The sequence below is a fragment of the Clytia hemisphaerica genome, unplaced genomic scaffold (assembly GCF_902728285.1).
Source record: "Clytia hemisphaerica strain Z4C2 unplaced genomic scaffold, Clytia hemisphaerica genome assembly, whole genome shotgun sequence".
Taxonomy (NCBI): Eukaryota; Metazoa; Cnidaria; class Hydrozoa; order Leptothecata; family Clytiidae; genus Clytia; species Clytia hemisphaerica.
The window spans coordinates 335,772-358,413 of NW_027103260.1; the positions used below are offsets into that span (position 1 = coordinate 335,772).

Here is a 22,642-nt window from a genome sequence, read left to right on the forward strand (position 1 = left end):
AATTAAATCTTCAATTCTAGAAGAACTCCAGTCATCCTTGACCAAGGTTGAGGATCAAGTAACCAAAGCCAACACGTCCTACGCTGACGCAACTAAAATTACGTCTCAAGTAACAACAAGCGGTTTAAAGTCCATTATAAAAGAGGCTCGCTACGAAGAGATAAAAGAAAAAAAAGACCATGACCAGCGGCAAAGAAATGTCGTCATCCATGGAGTTGCTGAATGGACTGGTGAAGATAAAAACGACTGTGATAAAAGGTATATTGAAAGCCTCATCAAGACGGTAAAAATTCCACCTCCAACTATAAAGAACGTATCGAGAATCGGTACCGAGGAAACCAACAAAAAGAGACCAATAAAACTTGTCCTTGGTTCAGAAAAAGAAAAGTTGTCCCTCCTTCACAGCCTATCAGCCCTCAAAGGAAATGACGACTATAAAGGAATAAGCATTACGGAAGACCTAACTCGAACTGAAAGAGCAGTTCTAAAGGAATGGCTGGATAAAGCAAATAATCTGAACCTAGACGATACTGAATGGGTACATCGCGTTCGGGGAAACTCAAAAAACGGTTACGGCCTCAGGAAGTTTCGTCGAAGAGAAAACCAACATTAACACCCTACACAACGAACCTTAAAGAAATACCAAGAAAAAACACAAACATAAAAATCACCAGCAAAACCAATGAAAACGACAAAAACAGTACAGACAACGATGAATCCAACAACAAAGAAAAAGGTGACAGTGAAAGGTATGTAGATGGTCCCCCATTGCTTGACAAACCAACGGAAAAGTCTTATGAATTCGAAGAAAAGGCTCTGAGAAAAATCCGTATTAATAACGTCGCAAACGTCATCATAGGACATCTTAATATCAACTCGATAAGATACAAATTTGAAGGTCTCAAATTAGTTATCAAAGATAACGTAGACATTTTTTTGGTATCTGAAACTAAGATTGACGAATCATTCCCTGAAAATCATTTCATTATTGAAAACTACTCGCGTCCATATCGCTTGGACAGGGACAAACAGGGAGGAGGTCTTCTACTCTACGTACGTCAGGGCATTCCTTCTAAACTCGTATTAAAAGACAAGAATTATGAAGCTATATTCATCGAGGTCAATCTGAAGAAGCAAAAATGGCTACTGGGTTGCTCTTATAATCCGCATGTAGACAATATAAATTCACATTTAGAGCTTTTACAAAATAGCCTTGATTCTATAGGAGATCATGACCGACTTTTACTACTGGGGGATTTCAATTGTGAAATCGACAAACATAAAATGCCTGAGTTTCTTGCTAGCAGGGAGCTTTCTAGCTTGATAAATGAACCTACGTGCTTCAAAAACGCAGAAAATCCGAAATGCATTGATCTGATGCTAACAAATTACCAAAGAAGTTTTCAGGGCTCTTCCTCTGTATCTAATAGCCTATCGGACTTTCACAACATCACAATAAGCGTCTTAAAAACCACTTTTGAAAAGTGTCCACCTAAAGCCATTAAATATAGATGCTACAAAAATCTTAACGAAGATCTTTTCAAAAATCATTTAACACAAGTACTAGAGTCGAATCGCAACTTTGAACATAAAATGAAAAGTGTAGTAAATCTTCTAAACGCTGAAGCACCGATAAAAACTAAAATACTAAGAGGTAATGATAAACCTTTCATGACAAAATCACTACGAAAGGCCATGATGCATCGATCTCGACTTAATAACATTAAACGAAAAGACCCCTCTAACATCAACAAATATAATTACAACCAACAGCGAAACCGATGCTTATATCTCCTGAGAAACACTAAAAGAAGATTTTATGAATCTCTGGATGAAAAGCAAATCACTGACAATAAAAGATTTTGGAAAACTGTGCGCCCTTTTTTCTCTAATAAAGGACCAATAAGTGAGAAAATAACCTTAGTCGAAAATGATGAACTGATTAAAGATGATAAAGAAATTGGAAAAATGTTTAATGAGTTCTTCATAAATATCACTGAAAAATTAGATCTCAATCAACCACCAACAGAACCAGTGCCTCTCAATGAACTTTCTGATAATATTCTTCAAAATGAAATAATGCTTTTTAGAAACCACCCTAGTATACTCAAAATAAAAGAAAAGGTATCAAACAATGAAAACTCCTTCAAGTTTAGAAACACCACCGAAGACGAAGTAGAGAAGATAATTAGTAACCTTAAGACAAATAAGTCTCAAGCGGAAAATGATATACCAGCGAAAATAATTAAAAAATACTCTCACTTATTTGCAAGCTGCTTCTCTATAAGCATAAATGACTCCTTCAGCTCAGGTATTTTTCCCAACATTTCCAAGTTCGCGACAGTCACCCCAGTCTACAAGAAAAATTCTAAAAACGATAAAAGTAACTATAGACCAATAAGTATACTGCCGGTAATATCCAAAATTTACGAAAGAGTATATCACAATCAAATATCAGAATACTTTGAGCACTACTTTGATGAACAACAATGTGGTTTCAGGAAAGGATATTCCACTCAAACCTCTCTTCTCCCAATGGAAGAGCTCTGGAAGCTAGCCAATGACAAAAAAGATGTTTTTGGGGCACTGCTCATCGACCTTTCTAAGGCCTTTGACTGCATGTGCCACAAATTACTTGTAGCAAAGATCAGTGCATACGGGTTCGATGACCTTTCCACTGGGTTAGTCAAGAGTTATCTAGAAAATAGGCAACAAAGGACAAAAGTAGGCAACGAACTGAGTAACTGGATCAAGATCAAGGATGGTGTTCCCCAGGGATCAATCCTTGGCCCTCTGTTTTTCAATATTTATATCTGTGACCTCTTTTTCATCATTGAGGATACTAAGGTTGCGAATTATGCGGACGATACGACACCCTATGTTAGTGCTCCTACCTGGATTGAAGTAAGTGGTAAACTAAGCTCTGTAGCAGAAAAAATCTTCACATGGCTTTCGATTAATCAAATGGTTGGTAATGCTGACAAATGTCAGCTAATAGTTAACATCATTGACGACTCGCTCTATCTAAATATTAGAGAAGAAACTGTTTTCAATACCAAAACGTCAAAGATTCTTGGAGTAACCTTCGATAATCTTTTGACGTTTGAATCGCATATAGAAAATCTTTGCAAGAAAGCTAGTTTGAAAATAACCGCCTTAGCCAGAATGAGCACATATCTCACTTTAGAAAAAAAGAAACGCTTGATGAATGCTTTCATTAAATGCCACTTCAATTACTGTCCTCTCATATGGATGTTTCATAGCAGAGCTCTAGAGGATAAAATCAACAATCTACATAAAAGATGCTTGAGAATCGTTTACTCAGACTACAACTCATCATTCGATGATCTGTTGAAACTTGACAACGGTTCCACCTTCCATCAACGAGCAATTCAATCCTTATCCACAGAGCTATTTAAATCAAAACTCAATGAATCAGAAAGTAAAATATTTCTCAAAAACCAATGTAAGATCAAAACGAGAAAAAGGAATTCCTTTCGTAGTAGAGTAGTTGAAAGTGAAATGAATGGAAAATCGTCTTTAGCTTTCCTGGGACCTAAAATCTGGGCTACCCTTCCCGATGACTTTAAAAAACTTAAAAACCTAGATGAATTTAAAAAAGAAATCAAGCAATGGAGGCCCACTACTTGTCCTTGCCGAAACTGTCGCACTTTTATCCATGGCGTTGGTTTCATTGATTGAATTTAATTAATTTGTAAATAATAGTTGATCTTGAGTATCAACCTTCTAGATAGATTTGTAATTAATAGTTGATATTGATTAGCCTCGAGCTAAGTACACATTGTACTACTTTGCATCAACTTTAAAGAAAAGAAACATAAACATAAACATAAACATAATTTATAGGACCTCCACCGGGGTAGGTCCAAAAGGGAACGAAAACGATGGATAGGAGGAAACGAAAACGATGGATAAAAGGGAAAGAAAACGATGGATAGGAGGAAACGAAAACGATGGATAGGAGGAAACGAAAACGATGGATAAGAGGGAACGAAAACGATGGATAAGAGGAAACGAAAACGGTGGATAAGATGGAACGAAAACGATGGATAGGAGGAAACGAAAACGGTGGATAGGAGGAAACGAAAACGATGGATAGGAGGAAGCTGAAAGGAAGGATAGAAAAAACGAAAACGATGGATAGGAGGAAACGAAAACGATGGATAGGAGGAAACGAAAACGATGGATAAAAGGGAACGAAAACGATGGATAGGAGGAAACGAAAACGGTAGATAGGAGGAAACGAAAACGATGGATAGGAGGAAGCTGAAAGGAAGGATAGGAAAAAACGAAAACGATGGATAGGAGGAAACGAAAACGATGGATAGGAGGAAACAAAAACGATGGATAAAAGGGAACGAAAACGATGGATAGGAGGAAACGAAAACGGTGGATAGGAAAAACGGAAACGATTGATAGGAGGAAACGAAAACGATGGATAGGAGGAAACGAAAACGATGGATAAAAGGGAACGAAAACGATGGATAGGAAGAAGCTGAAAGGAAGGATAGGAAAAAACGAAAACGATGGATAGGAGGAAACGAAAACGATGGATAGGAGGAAACAAAAACGATGGATAAAAGGGAACGAAAACGATGGATAGGAGGAAACGAAAACGGTGGATAGGAGGAAACGAAAACGGTGGATAGGAAAAAACGGAAACGATTGATAGGAGGAAACGAAAACGATGGATAGGAGGAAACGAAAACGATGGATAAAAGGGAACGAAAACGATGGATAGGAAGAAGCTGAAAGGAAGGATAGGAAAAAACGGAAACGATTGATAGGAGGAAACGAAAACGATGGATAGGAGGAAACGAAAACGAAGGATAAAAGGGAACGAAAACGATGGATAGGAGGAAACGAAAACGGTGGATAGGAGGAAACGAAAACGATGGATAGGAGGAAGCGGAAAGGAAGGATAGGAGGAAAAGAAAACGATGGATAGGAGGAAACGAAAACGATGGATAAGAGGAAACAAAACGATGGATAGGCGGAAACGAAAACGATGGATAGGAGGAAACGAAAACGATGGATAAAAGGGAACGAAAACGATGGATAGGATGAAGCGGAAACGAAGGATAGGAGGAAACGAAAACGATGGATAGGAGGAAACGAAAACGATGGATAAGAGGGAACAAAACGATGGATAGGCGGAAACGAAGACGATGGATAGGAGGAAGCGGAAACGATGGATAGGAGGAAACGAAAACGATGGATAGGAGGAAACGAAAACGGTGGATAAGATGGAACGAAAACGATGGATAGGAGGGAACGAAAACGATGGATATGCGGAAACGAAAACGATGGATAGGAGGAAGCGGAAACGGTGGATAAGAGGGAACAAAACGATGGATAGTAGAGAACGAAAACGATGGATAGGAGGAAGCTGAAAGGAAGGATAGGAGTAAAAAGAATGAAATGATATTAAGACTAAAAAAAAACGAAAATGACAGGATAGAGTAAGTAAAAAAAAAGTGAAAGGGATCGAAAAGAAAAGGATACGAGGAAAGAAAGCAGCTGCTGGAAGATGCAATTTTGATTTTTAAAAGTCTTTTTATACGGTACATTTCCGAAAAAAATCCACCCCAGCTTTCTTTATTAAAAAAAGAAAGAAAAAGTATCCACAAAAATCACACGTGTAAACATACCTCAGAGTAATGTGGGATATACCAAAGATTCAATAAACGTTTCCCGTCTAATGAAAGAAATCTTTTTGGACGTTGTTTGAAGCGCCTAAAAATAATTATACCTTGTTGTAAAAAGTTTTCCTATAGTTCAACATTATCTCTGTTGAAGTTTTAAGCATCCAAACAGTGGAATGAAGGTTCCAAACTAAGTTTCGAATGTTGGTGAATGTGAAAACTCTTCATAGCTAAAGTATCAAAAGGTACAACGCTACACCTTTTCGACCATAGCTACCAATTGCCGCGCAGACATCTTTTTCGTCTGCTTTATCCCACTAAAACTCAGTCCTTTTTTCGCACATATAGACAATAGAAAAAGGTATCAAAAAGGATTGGATCGAGTTTAGGGGGATGATTAAATAATTAAGCTGCACGCATCTGACCGCGCGACTAAGGTCGAAAAGGTGTATCACTTTTAAGGAAAAACAAGTCAACCTTGAAAATAAACGTTGAAGGTTAATTAATTTTTATTAGCCTTCTTTGGAATTTTTAGAAGGGGTGAGACAGGGGGAGGGCTCGGTACTAAAATCCTGGACACATACGAGTACTAAAAGGATTTTCGAGAAATTCTTGCATACCACCACTCCATTTTAGAGAAGTGGTATTTTAGTACCCGTGCACTAAAATTTTAAGGGACATTTTGACACACAGACCACCCAAAAAAATTGATACTTTTAAACAATGCTTTATGAATAGCGCACAGCGCTGAATCTAAAAATAGATTTTATTTTTGACATAATCATTACTCTCGATGTGTTTGTACGAGTTCCAATTCCATCAAACTTTGCGTTAATGTCTTTTGTACGCCAATTGCATCATTTGACAAAAGATATAATAACAACTTGCGCGTATCTTTAATTGAGCCGCATTGAATTGTGGGATTGCAACTCGTACAAATGTCAAAAAAGTGAAAAGTAATAATTATGACGTAAGCGTTGCGGAGCGCTAATTGAGCAAACATTAAAGACATTTGACTGGATGCAAAAATAATTGAACTTGGGAAATTTTCTTTAAATGAGAAAATTCTGAATTATGAAAAATTACTAATTTTAGTACCAATTTACAAAAAAAATTCTCAAATTTTAGTCTGGATACCACTTTTTCCTTATGGTACTAAAAGGATTTTTAAGCTTTTTGGGTATACCACCAACAACAACATGATGTCTAAGATTTTAGTATCGCCCCCCCCCCCCGCCCGGGTAAAATTGTCAGTTAAAAGTTTCCAGCCCACGGTAAATAAAAACATACGTTGGATCTTTGACAATTTCGTCCTCGATGACCTCCTTTTTCTTTTCTTCGTCATCTTTTCCCGTTTCTTCTTCTTGGTCGTGGCCACACATGAAATGTACGTCACGTGTCACAGGGAAACTCTTCAAAAGTGTTTTCATACTGTAGAAATATGAGATGAGCTGACCACGACATAAGTGTTGTGAGAAGCGTGTTTGTAATGATGCACAATATTCTTGGATGAAATTCCTAGTTGAAAAGTAGAAAAACTATATGACAGCTTGAGTAGGAATAGTTTGCCAAATGAAACTATAGTTTAAGAATATCGCTATAGCCACAATACGAAGATCTTTGGATTTTCGTGATTTTCTAGACCAATTCTTTCTCAAATCTTGGAGGTATTTTCGTGTTTTTATTACAATAGTTTCATAAACTTGGCTGGGATTATAAAATATATTTCATTGGTTTGGTGTTTTTTTTTAATTTTGAAAACGAAAGTGTATACCCTAGTCTACTTGACTGGTCTGAACGTCATAAAAAATCTTCAGAAAGCAAAGTTCATTCAGACTCTAGTCTAGTTAGTACATTGGCAGCAATAATGGACATACAATTTCATGCGTACAATCTCATCCATCGTCTTTGGTTGTTTCTTTTCTTTCATTTTGACAAATCCATTCAACATTCGGTCACGGTAAAAAGACTTTTCAGCTTGCAAGGATAAGAAAGATCGCTTGAGTTTATCGTTGATAAGATTTTCGTGGAACATTTGTTGTGACTGGGTCATTGGTATCACTAAAATAAGTAAGCAAGTAATTTTCTGGATACATAATGAATGGAATGTTGAAAATACGGTAATCAGAAAGACGTATTGTAGAGATCTTTAAGCTAAAGCTGCGTTGTTGAGTTTTACAGGCGACTTCCACCTGCGATTTTTTGTAGTGCAGCCACCATCAAAAAATTTACAATCAAAACAGATAAAAAGACCTTCAATAACAAACAAATTTGCTTGGAACGAAATCAGTTTGAATTGGTTTTGTAATTTTTTTTGCAATATTTTCATCGCGTTGTAGAGTGATTTCAGGAAAATATACAACGTAATGTATATTGCGTTGCAGCAGACTGTAAAGTGTTATCAGTGTATCCTTAGCTTTATCGATTAGATGCAAGGCCTAAGACCGAAAACACCTTTATTTCTCATCATGGCGACTTTAATGCGGTGACTGGTTTGAGAAAAAGGATCGTTTTAAACAGAGTGACTGTACTACAGTGTATGTTATATTATATTGACCGTTTTCGTAATATAAAAAATCTTGCTATTGATAGAAATTCGTAAAGTTATTGAATAAAAGAAATTTCCGAGCTTACTGAGCTGTGATGGCAAGCTTGTTTTAATCAAAGATTGACTCGAACTCCTCGATGATCCAATCAAAAAACTACTCTGTTCCATTTTCAACCTCTGCTTTTCTTCACTTCGAATCTCATTATAGCTCCCATTCACCTGCTGTACTGCTGACATCAGTAGAAATTTCTGACAAATTTGGGCGGATAATGCTGCGCGTACTTTTTCTGATGAATTGGATGTTGACACTAAATTGATAAGCCCTTCACGATTTCGAAAGTTGAACACGGAAACATGCTTTTCGTCAAGCTCAGAAATTCCTAGACTGGAATTGTTAGGTATGTATCTAGAAAAAAGAGAATTTTGGGATGAATAACAAGGATATTTAGTCTAAAATTTTCCAAAGAAGGTGACACATTTTGGCAAAGTGACATGATTTTTTCCCAGCTAATTTTGAGCAAGATTTCAGGTTTAGCCCATTTACATTTTATTTTTTTGTAAAGTGATGCTCAACGCTCCTACAGCCCACTGGGAACTAAAAGCAAGTTTATGTATTCGAGATAAATCGAGCGGGACGGTATCAAGCAAAATTTACATGTCTCCAAAATCACCGTCCACGCTGCTCGACGACGGTAAAAACACCAAAATACTGTCGTCTCGTTTAGGCGAGAAAAGGCGTACATCAACTATCGACTTTGTTTTGTATCATTTCTCTTACCGTCGCCCTCGATATCCTCCGATACATAAACTCGGTAAAAATTAGCAAAGTACTCTCAATTTGTGTTGGACAAAGCACCGCTATCTCTTTTAGTAGGGGTAAAATGTGATTAAAGTGCGTTGAAGAGTGTGATTGCGTTCATATGCTTACCTGTCGACTCGGCTCTCATCATCCAATAGTTCTTTCAAAGAGAGCGGTTTCGTTTTAGCGTTAGTTTTTGCTTGTGCGTACTCAAACGAAACTGGTCTTAGGTGTAAATGACACTCATCCACACCAATCTTTCGGGAGTTAAAAATGTAAGCATTATGGAGAATATCAGTTTCGTTGATATTCTCCAAAAGACGATGTCTGTTCGTGATTATCTCCAGAAGTTTAGACCACGTGTTCAACATCTTTTTGATTTCTTCTTTACGTTTGTTATGTGTCCCTGGAAAAAAGGTTTTGGAAATTGAACGTTCTAAAACATGTCAGTTCGATACCTAAACGATTAAATCCGTCGTTAGAAAGGAATCCTGTCATTTGATTAGTTTTTTTTAGAATTTGGAAAAATTTGAGGAGAATATGGGATATATTAGTCTGGCAATGAATTTTTACGAGCATTATAAAATGCTTTGACGATATACCAAAAAGATATTGAGAGGACTGTATTTAAAAACTACAGATTTCTGTAAAGCCCGAACGGCCAGATGGAGTGCTTTTCTAAGATGAACAAGTGATACTTTTATGGACCTACCTGGTTATGCATTTAACACATTTATAATTGATATCTACGTGACGTGACCATTAAACAATCATTCAGAACACAAATAGTGACGATCTATTGAAATTAGTCGTTTGTTTCTTATAAAAAAAACGTTTAGAAACCAAAATTTCATGCTCTTGAAATATTCTTTCATATTCAAGACTTTGTGAGCAAAAACAAACATCTATCTCATTAAAAAATTGAGTAATTTGGCTAAGAACATTGATGTATGCTTATTAATAGTGATTCTTATAGATAAAGATGCGTTTTTTGAGCTGAAAAATTCTTCTTTTACAAAAATCTGCTTCAGCCATCTTTTACCTACTTTCATGCAAAAAATCAGAAAAAATTAATGATCCAATTTTTCACAAAGTCCAAAAAACCCTTTTTTTAGCCGTTTTTTGGCCCAAATTTGCCCAAAAACATTTTCTTTCGAAAATCGGGCTCCGTCACATTCGAGGGTTTATAGTTATGCATGTTTGTGCAATAAATCATAAAGAATGAAAGAGCCAATCTCGAGAAAAGCTAATACCTAAGTAATTGATAATGTGCTTATAAAAACATATCGAATTTGGCCAGTTTTTTTATAAAAACACGCCAAGCAACCCAAATTTCCTGTCTAAACACACATATTCTTCAACAGTAAGGCCTCATGAGCAAAAAAAACATCTTTCTCATATAAAAATTGAGTAATTTGACTAAGAACATTGATGTATGCTTATTAAAAGTGGTTCTTATAGATAAACATGCGTTTTTTGAGCCAACAATTTTTTTTTGCAAAAATCTGCTTCAGCCATCTTTTATCTATGATGGTACCCTACTTTCATGCGAAAAATCAGAAAAAATTAATGATCCAATTTTTCACAAAGTCCAAAAAACCCCGTTTTTTAGCCGTTTTTTGGCCCAAATTTGCCCCAAAAATTTTTTTTTAGAAAATCGGGTTCCGTCACATTTTGCCCACCACCATTTTGCATCTTTGTACCAAAAATCAAAAGATTCCTATGATTCAATCCCGAGAAAAGTTGGTAACAGACGGACGGACGGACGGACGGACGGACGGACGGACGGACGGACGGACGGACGGACGGACGGACGGACGGACGGACGGACGGACGGACGGACGGACGAACACAGGTTAATTTATAGGACCTCCAGGTAGGTCCAAAAAGTTGAATATCGCAAAAAATATTGTTGCTTTTGTTTTCGAAAATCCGTGAAGCTTCTGATTGGTCAAGCGCTTAAATTCTATTGTAATGTCACGTGGCTTTAGTAGGATTTCCTACCGAAATACGACACACTTTTCAGCCAGAACACGCCATCTAGCCCTTCGGGCTTTAAAAATCTGTGATAAAAACACCATACCTCTGCTATCATGTTGAGCTGTTAGAGAATCACCTATTTCACAAACAAACATTGGGTCTTCGATAAAGATTTCCGAGAAAACATCTTTCCTTGTCTGTGCTGAATAACTATTCCCAAAGGAATCTTTCGTTGTCCATTCTTTTGATATCTCTGACACTAGACTGAGTTCCAGATTCACTTCGTCAGTAATGGATTCAGGCTGAAACATGTGTATTAGTTCGCGGTGTGATTTCAAGATGGCAGATGGTACAGCGGCGATGGTGCTTATGGTCGGATGAAATTCCAACATGAAGATGTCTTTTAAAACCGGGCGGCTTGTATTCACGGAGATGGCTTGTACCGGAATCATTGGGCCGGGCATACCGTAATACCGTTTCTCGTCACGGTTGATTGTTTGTGTGTAATGTCTTTGTTCTTGTATATGATCGTCTAATATGAGTTTAATGATTTTGCATTTTTCTTCTAAGAGTTTACACTCCTGTTGGTAGCTTTCAATGAAATAACCATGAGTGAAATTGAACCTTGGTCTCTGATACATAATATTAACGAGGACCTTGAAAGAAAAAAAAACAAAAGTGATGAGAAAATCAAATCAAGGTACACTCGCTTTATGCATACCTTAAGCGGATAAAATTTTGCCAGTAGAAATTTAAGCGAGATAATTCTTTTCAAAAATATTTTAATTTTCGCGAAATTTCTTTGTGAATCAGCCTCTTTTTCAATTAATTTCTTTAATTTTACTAGGGGTTTTGGCAAAATAATTCTCGCAAAAATTAGTCCACTTAATCACCAGGCCTTATTTGGCAAAATGTCTCAAAAAAACAAATATACTTTAGAAATTATTGTTACGGATTCGATTTTACAGATTTGGCCAAAAAACGAAAAATTTAACTTGTTGATTCAAGTTGCGTAAGGATTTCAATTGATAAATGATTTGAGAGGTTTGTATATGGTCGTTTTCATTGTATTTTTATTCCCCAAAAAAGGTAACTGGGTGCGTTGATCCAGGAAACGACAATTTTAGGAAATGATTTATAAATTACATAATGCTATAGTAAATTGAGCAAATTATTCTAGAGGTCTATGATTTACAAAAACATTGTCAAATTTGAGAATCTTGTCCCTGAATTCCACTCAACAGGACATCAGGGCGTTGAATAATAATAATACAAAATTAAGATATTTCAAGCATCTAATGAATGGTATTTTTGTCTCGATCCTCCGTCAAATGTAAGGTATTTATTCATTTTATTTTTAATTACCAATGATTTTATAATTAAATCTTAACAAGAATATGATTTTTTGAATATTTTTTTGCCGGTCTAATTGTCTTTTGATACCCAACAAACAATAGCCATTTTATCAGCACCGTAAAACCACTCTCTTGAAATATCACTAAATTTCCAGTAATCATAAGTTCCGGAACGACCGCTTCTTTGTGTTCGAAGAGATTGCCATGCGTCTTTCGGGTGAAGCAATACAAATGTTCCTTTATTAAGAGCGTGCGTGTCCAAACCTTCCGCTTGAAAGTCCGTGTCATTTTCGACGCGCGCTTTGCCACTGTGGAGGTTCACAAAGAAAAGATTATTTTTGAAACAACCAAAGATTTTACGAATGTACAAAAAGCGTTCATTTTTGTACAGTTTTTTGTTTTCCATTGCATTGATAATATGTTTATACCATTCTTGATACTTTTCATTCGAAATGATATTTGTGCCCCATTCTAGCTGTTCCATCAAAGGTAACTCAAATAGATTAACTGCTTCTTCTTTCTTTACAACAATTTCATTTGGGTTACCCATTTCCTTCGGTAGCTCCTCGAATTTATTTTTTTGCATTTCGATCTCGTTGCATAAAGACTCGATGGTCTTTTCCATTTCGTTCTTCATCTTAATCATTTCGACTTTGTGCATATTTTCTTGCTTAAGAAGCTCCTTTTCCTTTTCAGTGATTTCTTCGTCCTTTACCTTTACTAGGTCTCGAAACTCGAGTTCCTTGGCAGCCATTTGTCTTTCTAAATTTGAATCCACCAAAAGTTTGTTGGATTGTAGCTCATGAGCACTCTTTACTTTCATTAACTCATTTTCATACTTAAGCGATTGATTTTCGTTTTGCAACTCTAAAATCTTTGTTTTGTTGTCATTTTCTTGTTTCGACATTTTGTTGTCCAATTCCAAAAGTTGAATTTTTTGTTCCAACTTCAATGTTTGGATTTGTCTTTCATATTCTCCTTTGAGTTTTGTTACATCATGGTTGGCAGCTTGCTGAGGGTGGCTTATTGCTGTAGCAGCACAATGAGCCAAATTTCTTTCATCTGAGTGAACTGAACTCATCTTTGAAGCGATACAAGTATGAGTGACTCAAATATAGTTCAATGATATGACTAAACTATCACTTTTAAAAATACATCTAAAATCTCTTTTACGATCACATACAAATTTCTTACGTATTTGAAAAGAATCAGATTACAGACGATTTTATTTTTGTAAGGCGTTTTGCTTTTTATAAGCACCCTGAGGATAAAAGTCATTTCAGGGCTCAATAGATTCTGCTTTCTAATGGTCCAATAGCTTTATTGAGTAAATTTCTAATTCACAATAAACACTACTAATTAAATTATCAAAATCATCTATGATATTCTGCTATGTTAAGATCAAGAAGGCGTCCCTAGGATTTTAAGCATGTTTTTCGCACTGATCTTGCTGTAAAAGAGAACACTCCAATAATGAAATATGATAATAGAGAAAAAATGCATTAAAAGCTTGTATCCTTAAAACTAGGGAACAGTGCCATACTGTTTTTGTTTTTGGGTTGTCTTGAAATCATAAAACAGAATTCAAATTAAATTGTTAAAATATTTACATACCTGGCACATTTTTTTCGCTTCTTTCTCATTAGTAATATGATGATAGGCTTCCAAAAAGCAATCCAATAATTGTCTTTTCTTCTCTTGAAATTTCATCTCCCATTGCCACAAATCATATAGGACAGCAAATCGATCGACATTTCGCAGACCGTAGTAGTCTAGATTGATAGCTTCTCTTTTGTGACTACTACGTGGTCTACTTTGAGCATCTTCGTTGTCTTGACAAGCAGCCTCCAAATAATGTGTTGCTATCAACATCATTTCGCTTTCCAATTCACTGAGAAGGAAGTATTTTTACGATTAAAAGGTGGGACCAATATAGGCCTTTTAATAAATAACATCGTGAACCTCGTACCCCGTTTTCGAGGGTCAAGCTGGGGTTTTTACAAGTTCTTTGATGACTCTGTTGGTCGTTAAATGTTGAGACAAACGATTTTATTACTTTTTCTAACGAACGCGTCACCCCTATTGTTTAAAAATAACCAATCAGTTAAGCATCTTGTAAAAAATCCAAGGCATCTCGTTTTCGAAGTCATACTATAACAACTTACTCCCAACGAAAATGTCCTATTTTGCCTTTTTGTTGTTTTTATAACTCTTATTTGAGTAATAACGTACTATAGCAACTCAAGACACAAGCAAGAATAGTCATTAGAAGATTGAAATTAAATCTTGTATGATTTAGACTCCTGTCAGAATTTTGAACCTTAAATGGACTTTGGGCTAAACACAAACGTATAGATTGGCAGAAAGAGCGACGTAAGATACTTTCTCAATTGTACACCTACCCAAAATCTTTCAAAGCTGCATCATACATAATAAGCCATCCTTTTTGATCTTGCACATGAACCAAATTATCTTCTATACTATAAAAATCATCATAATTTTCCACATCCAAATCTTGGAGGGTGTTAAATTGATGCTTAATGTAATCAACGGGCGTGTTATGGGTGTATTGGTGATCTCCAATCCCGCCCGACACTCCTTCGTGGTGTGGTTTGTAACTTGACGAATGGATTTTACTCTCCTTCGCAGAGAAACCGACATCATTGATGGTGAGTGTTCGTTCTATTGATCGGAAATAGTTTAACGTGTTCAAAACCTGAAAACAAAAAAGTATTATATTCAAAATGAGATATCTGATTGGAATTACGATAGCGTGTTTTCGGCAGCTGGGGACCAAAATCTAAAGAAGAGTACGGGCAAATATCCAAACCTTGTTCACCTTAAAAAATTTCCAGCCTTTTCATGAGTTGCTTGCCCGTTTTCCGACCCTAAAAGAGACTGATTTTAAAATCTCTGATTTTTCCGACCTTAGAGAGACTTTGAAATGTGAAAAACCGACTCTTAAGAAACGTACATACCCAGCACCCATTTTTGCCTAAGTACCCCCCCCCCCACGGGTTACTTGACGGCTAATCAAATGAGAAAGTGAAACATTAAAATGTCACACATTCCGAAATGCTACAGGAAATGATGTAAAGATATTCTATGATATAAAAACGAGCCACGTCCTCTTTAGCAGATAATACAGAATAGACCAGAATCGACATTATAATTTCTAAATGCGGGAGGGGAGAGTTGTTCTATTTTGCTGTGTAAGACTGTAAGCAAATGGTAATGGTAGGAGAAACGCTAAATCATGTCCTTTAAGAGAAAACTAAGAAAATGTAAAATCCAGTTCACCTAACAGCCGTATAGCGTGTTGTTTGGACGCTGGTTGGTCACATTTTATAAAACAGTGCTACAAAAATCTCCAAAAATGAAACCAAAGGAAAACTACATACGGTTCTACGGTGATCTTTAATCTTGAGATGTCTTAAAAGCATTAGCGATAACAAAGCACCATTTACATTGAACGAATGTGTTTTTGTACTGTCATCATCTTCCAAGCCTAGTTTATGCACAGCTTCGGTTATATCAAACTCTCCACCACCACCACCACCACCACCACCGCCATTTTCACCGCTGCCTGATGATTTATCGAAAGTTTCACTTCCTTTGGACGATAAGTTTTCTTCATACCCACCGCTATTATTCCCACCGCGCGCGCTTTGTGGTCTACTGAAATATAAAGAGTTTCAAAAAATATAGGATCGAACAAATGGTCACAATTTAACCTAAATAGTATAGTCTGTTTACTATTATTTGGATATACAACAAGTGGAGAAAGTGGAAAGTCTAAGTCTAAGTAAAAAGTCGTCAATAATTTTAGTCCAGATGGTAGTTACAGTTGACACTCTCTAATTCAAAGTTCTACTATTCGATAGCCTCCCTTATTCGATGAAATTTAAAGTCCTTGTCAACAAGAAACCCTCATAAACGACGCTCCCTCATTCGATAAGATCCCTTATTCGATAAAAATCCAATTCCCCTTGAAGATAGAATTAGAGAGCGTCAATTGTATTTCATAAACTATGTCCAATAAAAAGAGAATTCTTTTCACCATTAGTTACTGTCAAGAAAATCTCATGAAATGAGGGGTATAATTGTGAGTTTCGATTTTCGAAAGAATCATTTAATCAATTATCCTGTGAATTCTTATTTTAAATTGACATACCTTTTGAAGTTGAAAACGTTGGACCAAACATCTTTGGTATTTCTTCTCAACAAACTGGTCGATGAAGAGGTTTTCAAATCACTTCCGATTTGTTTGGCGTGTTCTTTCAGCAAGTATAATACCTGATATAAAGATAGATAAGACATACAGAGCGTTACGAACCCTTTACTAACTGTTTATGTTGATCTGCACAGGATTGCGTTTTGTTTATATCGAGTATCACCTTCTCACTCGAGTAATAAAGAAGAATATATTCCATTAGCGAAGTTAAAAACAAATCGAAATTATGACTTAGACAAAGCAATCCCAGATAGATTTTTCCGCAATTATTCCCCGAAAATTAAGAAATCCGTTGTCCCGAGATTAATATGAACCGGAGAGTAGATATCCAGGAGATGAAAAGCTTGGTTAAGCATACTTATAAGAGTTGTACCATTAATGATATTCATTCCGTCAAGTTTCCGAAAAAGTCAACTCTGTCAAGACGTTACATCGAGTTACGGTAACGTATCGTACCGGTAATGGTTCTTTTACAAGAAGGAAGTGTTCATAATTCTTTTCAGGACGTCTCGGAGCAGTTCCGTTCCAATGAAAACAGTTTAATAAGACCTGTTCGATTCGCTTTAAAAATCTTATTTTTTGACGTTTCAAACTTTTTGTATTTACACAATATTTCAGAACTGTTTCACTCCAGAACGATGTGAAGCCGTAATGTTATAAGCAAGCAGTGGGGTACAAAACTATATTTTCACTTTTATTACTTTCTTATGGAGGATCCTAGTAGATCAGCCTTAATAAAAGTCTTGAAAATAGACCTTTTCATAAATTATTTTGAGAGCAGTGACTGCCTCGTTCTGAAACCATTATCAAGGTGATTGAATCCATCACTTTCATAATAGAGTCAACTTCTTATGAACTCCTTTTGGGAATCAATTACCATAGCAATATTTAAAACGAGGTAAGCGTTGCCTGTGACGTAATTTATTAAAAGGTCTATAAAAATTAAAACAAACCTTATCAGAAGATTTGACACTTAATATTTTGGATTGAACAAACATCAATTGATCCATTGCGTCTTGCTCCTTCAGTTTGGTTAAAGCTGCTTTCTGAGTGTTGTAGACATCAGGTAGAATTTGTATGAAAGGTAACCAATTACTTTCTTTCTTGTACGTCATGTGACCTTTTTCTTTCGTTTCCTAGCAGAGAGTGTTAAAGTCTGATTAAATTCGCTTTTCTTCCTCATTTCAGAGGTTTTTTCATATTTTGTTAATTTATGTAATTTCCGCCATTATGGAAGCAAACGTTCGATTTGTGTAAAGGATCGCATCTAAAGATTCGAAAATTTGCTTCCGTAATGGCGGATGTTACGCAACTTTATAAAGGTGAAAAACCTCTATTTAGCAATTTAATTTAAGTCAGAACTTCTGTTAAAAGGGATTGGCCATGTCGCAGCTCAATTGAAATCCTAACAATATTATAAAAATCAAATATAACCTTCATTTGCTAACAGAAGAATCCAAAAGAGCAGGCATATCGAACAGGACGGTTTTTTAAATTTCTCCGCCTTATAAATACCAAACAGTCTCTAAAGGACTGCATTAAAAGTAGACATTTTGCAACAATTTCGAACAATTACCTTTGAATTCTCGAGTGTCTCTGAATCATAGATTGGAAATAAACGATTTTGTTCTTGAATGAAATGATGTTGTTTGAATTTGCGGATGACTAGATTGTACATATCCATGCCGTCAGATTGATTCTCAACTTGATGGCAACGCTGGAGAAAAATAAACAACGAAGTTTATTATCATACATAAATAACAGAGGACAATACAATAAAGTACAGTACTAATTTTATAAAACTCAACCCTATTTATAAATTTATTAGCCGATCTTAAAAGATATTCCATATAATAAATTTTAGCTACAAAAATCTTTATTCACCTAGTTTTCAGTTGTAGCGTCGACTTGAACAGGGAGCCGCGAGTGCCATTATAGAGTATGACGTCATTCAGGTAAGGGCAAAAATAGACTCAGTTAGCAAAGGTTGGATGACGCAGCTCTTGTCAAAATGCAATTTGACCTGTGCTAAATCCACAAGTTATGAACGAACAGAAACAGACATTTTTCGACAATAAAAATGCCTAAAACCACGTGAAAAAGAATACAAACCATTTTGATGTCGTAATTCGCTAAAAGCACATCCAATTGCTTGGAGAAATCTTCAATCTCAGTACTGAATGAGGGCAAAGGATTGATATCTTTACTCGTTTCTGACACAGGAGTTGGTTTTTCATCTCTCTTCCAAAAGGATCGTGGACTCAAAAACCTTGGAGAAACTAAGCCATTACTTTCATCACGAGACGTAAACTTTTTGTTTGAATTAGATACTGTTTTCTTTTCTTCCAATTTATCATGCTTTTTGGATAGTAAAAATTTTGTTTGCGGTAACCATTCTATGACCTGTAATAAAGAAAGAAATTAGGGCCACTTTATAAATCAAAGCAATTTTAAAAAACCTACAGTATGGGAGAGGATGAGATATCGTGATTAGCTAGACTTGTAAGCTTATTTCGTAAAATTTGGTCTCATCATGAACTTTCAAGTCAAGCATTATTCGTACCCTCTCTATATCTATCCCAACACGCATTTTTTTGCCATTCTTTTAGAACGGCGTCGAGTAAAAAGCCGTTGTCGTCTGGTACAGGGTACAAAATTCGTAACAAATGGTGAGTATTAGTTCAACGGAAATTGCCAAAAATAGTGGCATAATATGAAAGTGCATTTGAACTGCACTAAATTTCCCCCCTAATTTATGCTAACTTACCTTTATAAAATGAGTAATCTTTTTGATGGAGTGCAAATAATAAACAAACCAACGCGTGTAGATTGCAAGATCTTCACTTTTGACCATGGAGATAGGTATAGGTTGACTGGTGATCAACGGTTCACAGCAGACTGACAAACGAGACGCTCTGTCGTAAGCATCTTGGCATTCTAACAGTATATCACTAAAATAAGTAAAAAACAGTATGTATTTGAAACTGATGTCCATTCACTTTGAGTGAGCTTTTTTTTGCCTCCATTGATGTGAAAAAACCCTTTCAGCGTGATTAGAAAAAATACCTTGAGAGTGGGTTCAACATGGTGGCAAAATAGAGTGCACACTTAACGCGAATTGACTTAAAGACTTGGATCTTATTTCAAAAAAGAGATGCAAACAGCACACTTTTGTTGTGAAAAAAACAATAAAAACTTACAATGCGCTGGTAGACTTAAGAACATATTTAATGGTGACTATTACACTGGAATCTGCTTATAATTCAGCAGGCCATAATCTAAAATTCGTTGCAGTCAATTTTAAGCCTAGAAAAATTAACCCAAAACCATTTTGATAGTAGACATTAAAAATTGTCAGTAATGTCCTGTATAACGTTATTTGTCTGTAAAAATACTAATATAAAGGTTTTTCGCAAGCGCTCAAATCCATGGAGGCGATAGACCTTTTTATAAATTACGTCACAAACATCACTTGCCTCGTATTTAAACAAAATAATAAATGATTTTTTATGAATAAAAAGTAGTTTTAATAAAACCTGCTGGGAGTTAATTACCTTGGCAATAATTTCAAAACGAGGCAAGTGATGTTCGTGACTCCCGTAAATAGAACTTTTGCTTCGATAATGGCGGGAGTTACGTAACTTAACAAATCATGTAAGACCGCTATTGCGTAATTTAACGGGAGAAAGACCAACTTTCAAAATTTGAGAGATTATAGTTTCCATTACTTTCTTAGTACTTGTAGAAATTTACAGTAATTGATATGTTGAGATTCTACTGGTAATGGTACGCCAGAATTATACAGTATACAATTACAGAATACCATGATTATTGATTTTACAGACTTTAAATGAAACAAATATAAAAGCCTTACTCCATGCTCTTTTTGTATTGCGGATAAACCGTCTCCCTTTCTTTCGTATAATGACAAAACCTCGTCCATCTCTTCATGTGTAAAATCTTCAATTGTGATAATTCTTTCACTCGTTCAACAAAAAACTAAAATTAAGTAAAATTCAATCATTTTATTTGTGAGAGATTCATTTATTTTTTTTTGTAAATTCCAAACAAAACAACAACAATATCAAATTGAATGCGCTCTACCTGGGAGAGGAGAAAGAACAGGGGGGGTCCATGTACAAAATGGGATGGGTGGGTGGGTGTTTTCAAAAAAAATTTGCTGTTTAGTACTTGTGTACTATACATGGGGGTGTCAGGGTCAAATTTCTGATTTGCTGTTTAGTATACGTGTACTATACAGGGGGTGTCAGGGTCAAATTTCGGATTTTCTGCTTAGTATTGTGTACTAAAAAGCCAAAATCAAATCAAATTGTGATTTATTTTAGATTTTTGTCGAAATTTTTTTTTAATTCTCAATTGTTTTTGTCAATTTTCGAGAAAATTTTTTGAAAAACTTTATATGGGAAGAATAAAAAGCTTGCCCCAAAGTTTCAAGTTTTTTGGCTTAAAATTTTTATTTTATGAAGGGGTTTAGGGGTATATTTGGTAGTTTTCTGGATAGTATATTGTACTATGTAAGGGGGTGTTGGGGTATATTTGGCAGTTTGCTTGATAGTATATTGTATTATACAGGGGGTGTCAGGGTGTATTTGGGAGTTTGCTGGATAGTACTGGATAGTATATTGTAAAATATAGGGGGTGTTGGGGTGTTTTTGGGAGTTTGCTAGATAGTATTTTGTACATTTTGTACTATAGGGGTGGGTGGGTGTTTAAAATCGAAATTTGCTACAAAGTACTGATACATGCCGCTGTTTTGTACATGGACCCCCCCCCTGGAAAGAATGAGAAAAATACAAAAAATATATATATTATATACTATTTACGTTATGTTGACAAATTGATTGGAAGAGTCAAGGGATGTTATACACAAGAAGTTCAAAAATCCATACCTGATGTAACAGTACAGGGATTGATTCATTTGTGTATTCACTCTTCAGACAAGAATCAACCTCTTCTTTCATCAGTTCGCTTTGCAACAACAATGGTTTAGCTTCTCGAACCTATTGATTTTTAATGAAATATCATGATTAGTATTCTTAAATCATACAAGCCTATTCCTGGAAGAATAGTATAACATGAATATCACTCACAAACTTTTCATTCTATTTCTTTCCCATTAGGCTTGAATATTTCCTAACCTTAAAGATATTCTAAACAAAAGAATTTCTAAAAAATTGAGAGAAAGTTGTTCTTTCTTTTGTCTAAAAATGCTGTGTAAGTAATTGAAGATGGATTAAATGATGTCCTTTTAAGCAAACTCGTCTAATTATTTCAACCAAACTTTATTTCATAGCACAAACGAATGAAGCACATTAACCTTTAAACAGTTTTTAACAGCAATCTTTCGTTGTTTTCTGAAGAATTTAGCATCATTAGGAATTGGGACAGAGCTGAAAAAGAATGGAATTTAAATCAATTTATTTGAAAATAATCGAGGTTTGTTTGCTGTATAAAAAAAACAACATTTGCTAAAGTTGAAGAAAAAACAAAATAGTTCAAGATTCATAAAGGTATAGTCGTCCTAATGAAGAAATGTAATATGATAATAATGATAATAAATTTGGAACACTGAGAAAGGTTAAATATTATTATTATATTAAGCAAAGACATACCTAAAACTTTGATGTTCTGTTTTCCCGATGACTCCACCAGCTTCGATTTCATTTTGCAAATCCTTCAGTTCCTTCTCAAGCTCTTTCTCCAGATTAAGAACTTTTTCTGAAGATGAACAATTGTAGATTCCTTCCATACCAGGTAAAATTATCAAAATTTCATGTTATTATTAAATCTGTCGACACTTCTATTTTCATAATTATCTACAGGAAGAATTTTAAATGAAGAATTTCTCACTGATAATATTTAACCATTACATACGTTAGGTTGTGCGCATCCCAAAAGTCAATTTTAATATAGGGGATGTGAATCGTGTATAAAATCACCATCCAGGAGTCACCCTCATCTTTGTGATTTGGTATAATTTACCGAACAGTATGAATGAGCATTAGGCTTTCTGTGTGTCTTTACGCAAAAGAGACTTAT

At 35.5% G+C, this 22,642-nt stretch overlaps 1 protein-coding gene across 1 annotated transcript; it reads right to left on the bottom strand.

Annotated features, from left to right (window-relative positions):
* Positions 1-5,448: 5,448 nt before the first annotated feature.
* LOC136799123 (uncharacterized) lies at positions 5,449-22,421 on the bottom strand. Its single transcript, XM_067055812.1, has 19 exons — positions 22,216-22,421; positions 21,921-21,993; positions 21,493-21,603; positions 20,457-20,581; positions 19,350-19,533; positions 18,695-18,985; positions 18,159-18,299; positions 17,536-17,718; positions 16,523-16,644; positions 15,750-16,026; positions 14,751-15,064; positions 13,963-14,239; positions 11,097-11,649; positions 9,143-9,419; positions 8,301-8,620; positions 7,544-7,727; positions 6,957-7,184; positions 5,673-5,757; positions 5,449-5,454 (listed from the first exon to the last, which is right to left on the bottom strand). The coding sequence occupies exons 1-19, from the start codon at positions 22,350-22,352 to the stop codon at positions 5,449-5,451; spliced, it is 3,888 nt and encodes a 1,295-aa protein (XP_066911913.1). The 5' UTR covers positions 22,353-22,421.
* Positions 22,422-22,642: the final 221 nt, after the last annotated feature.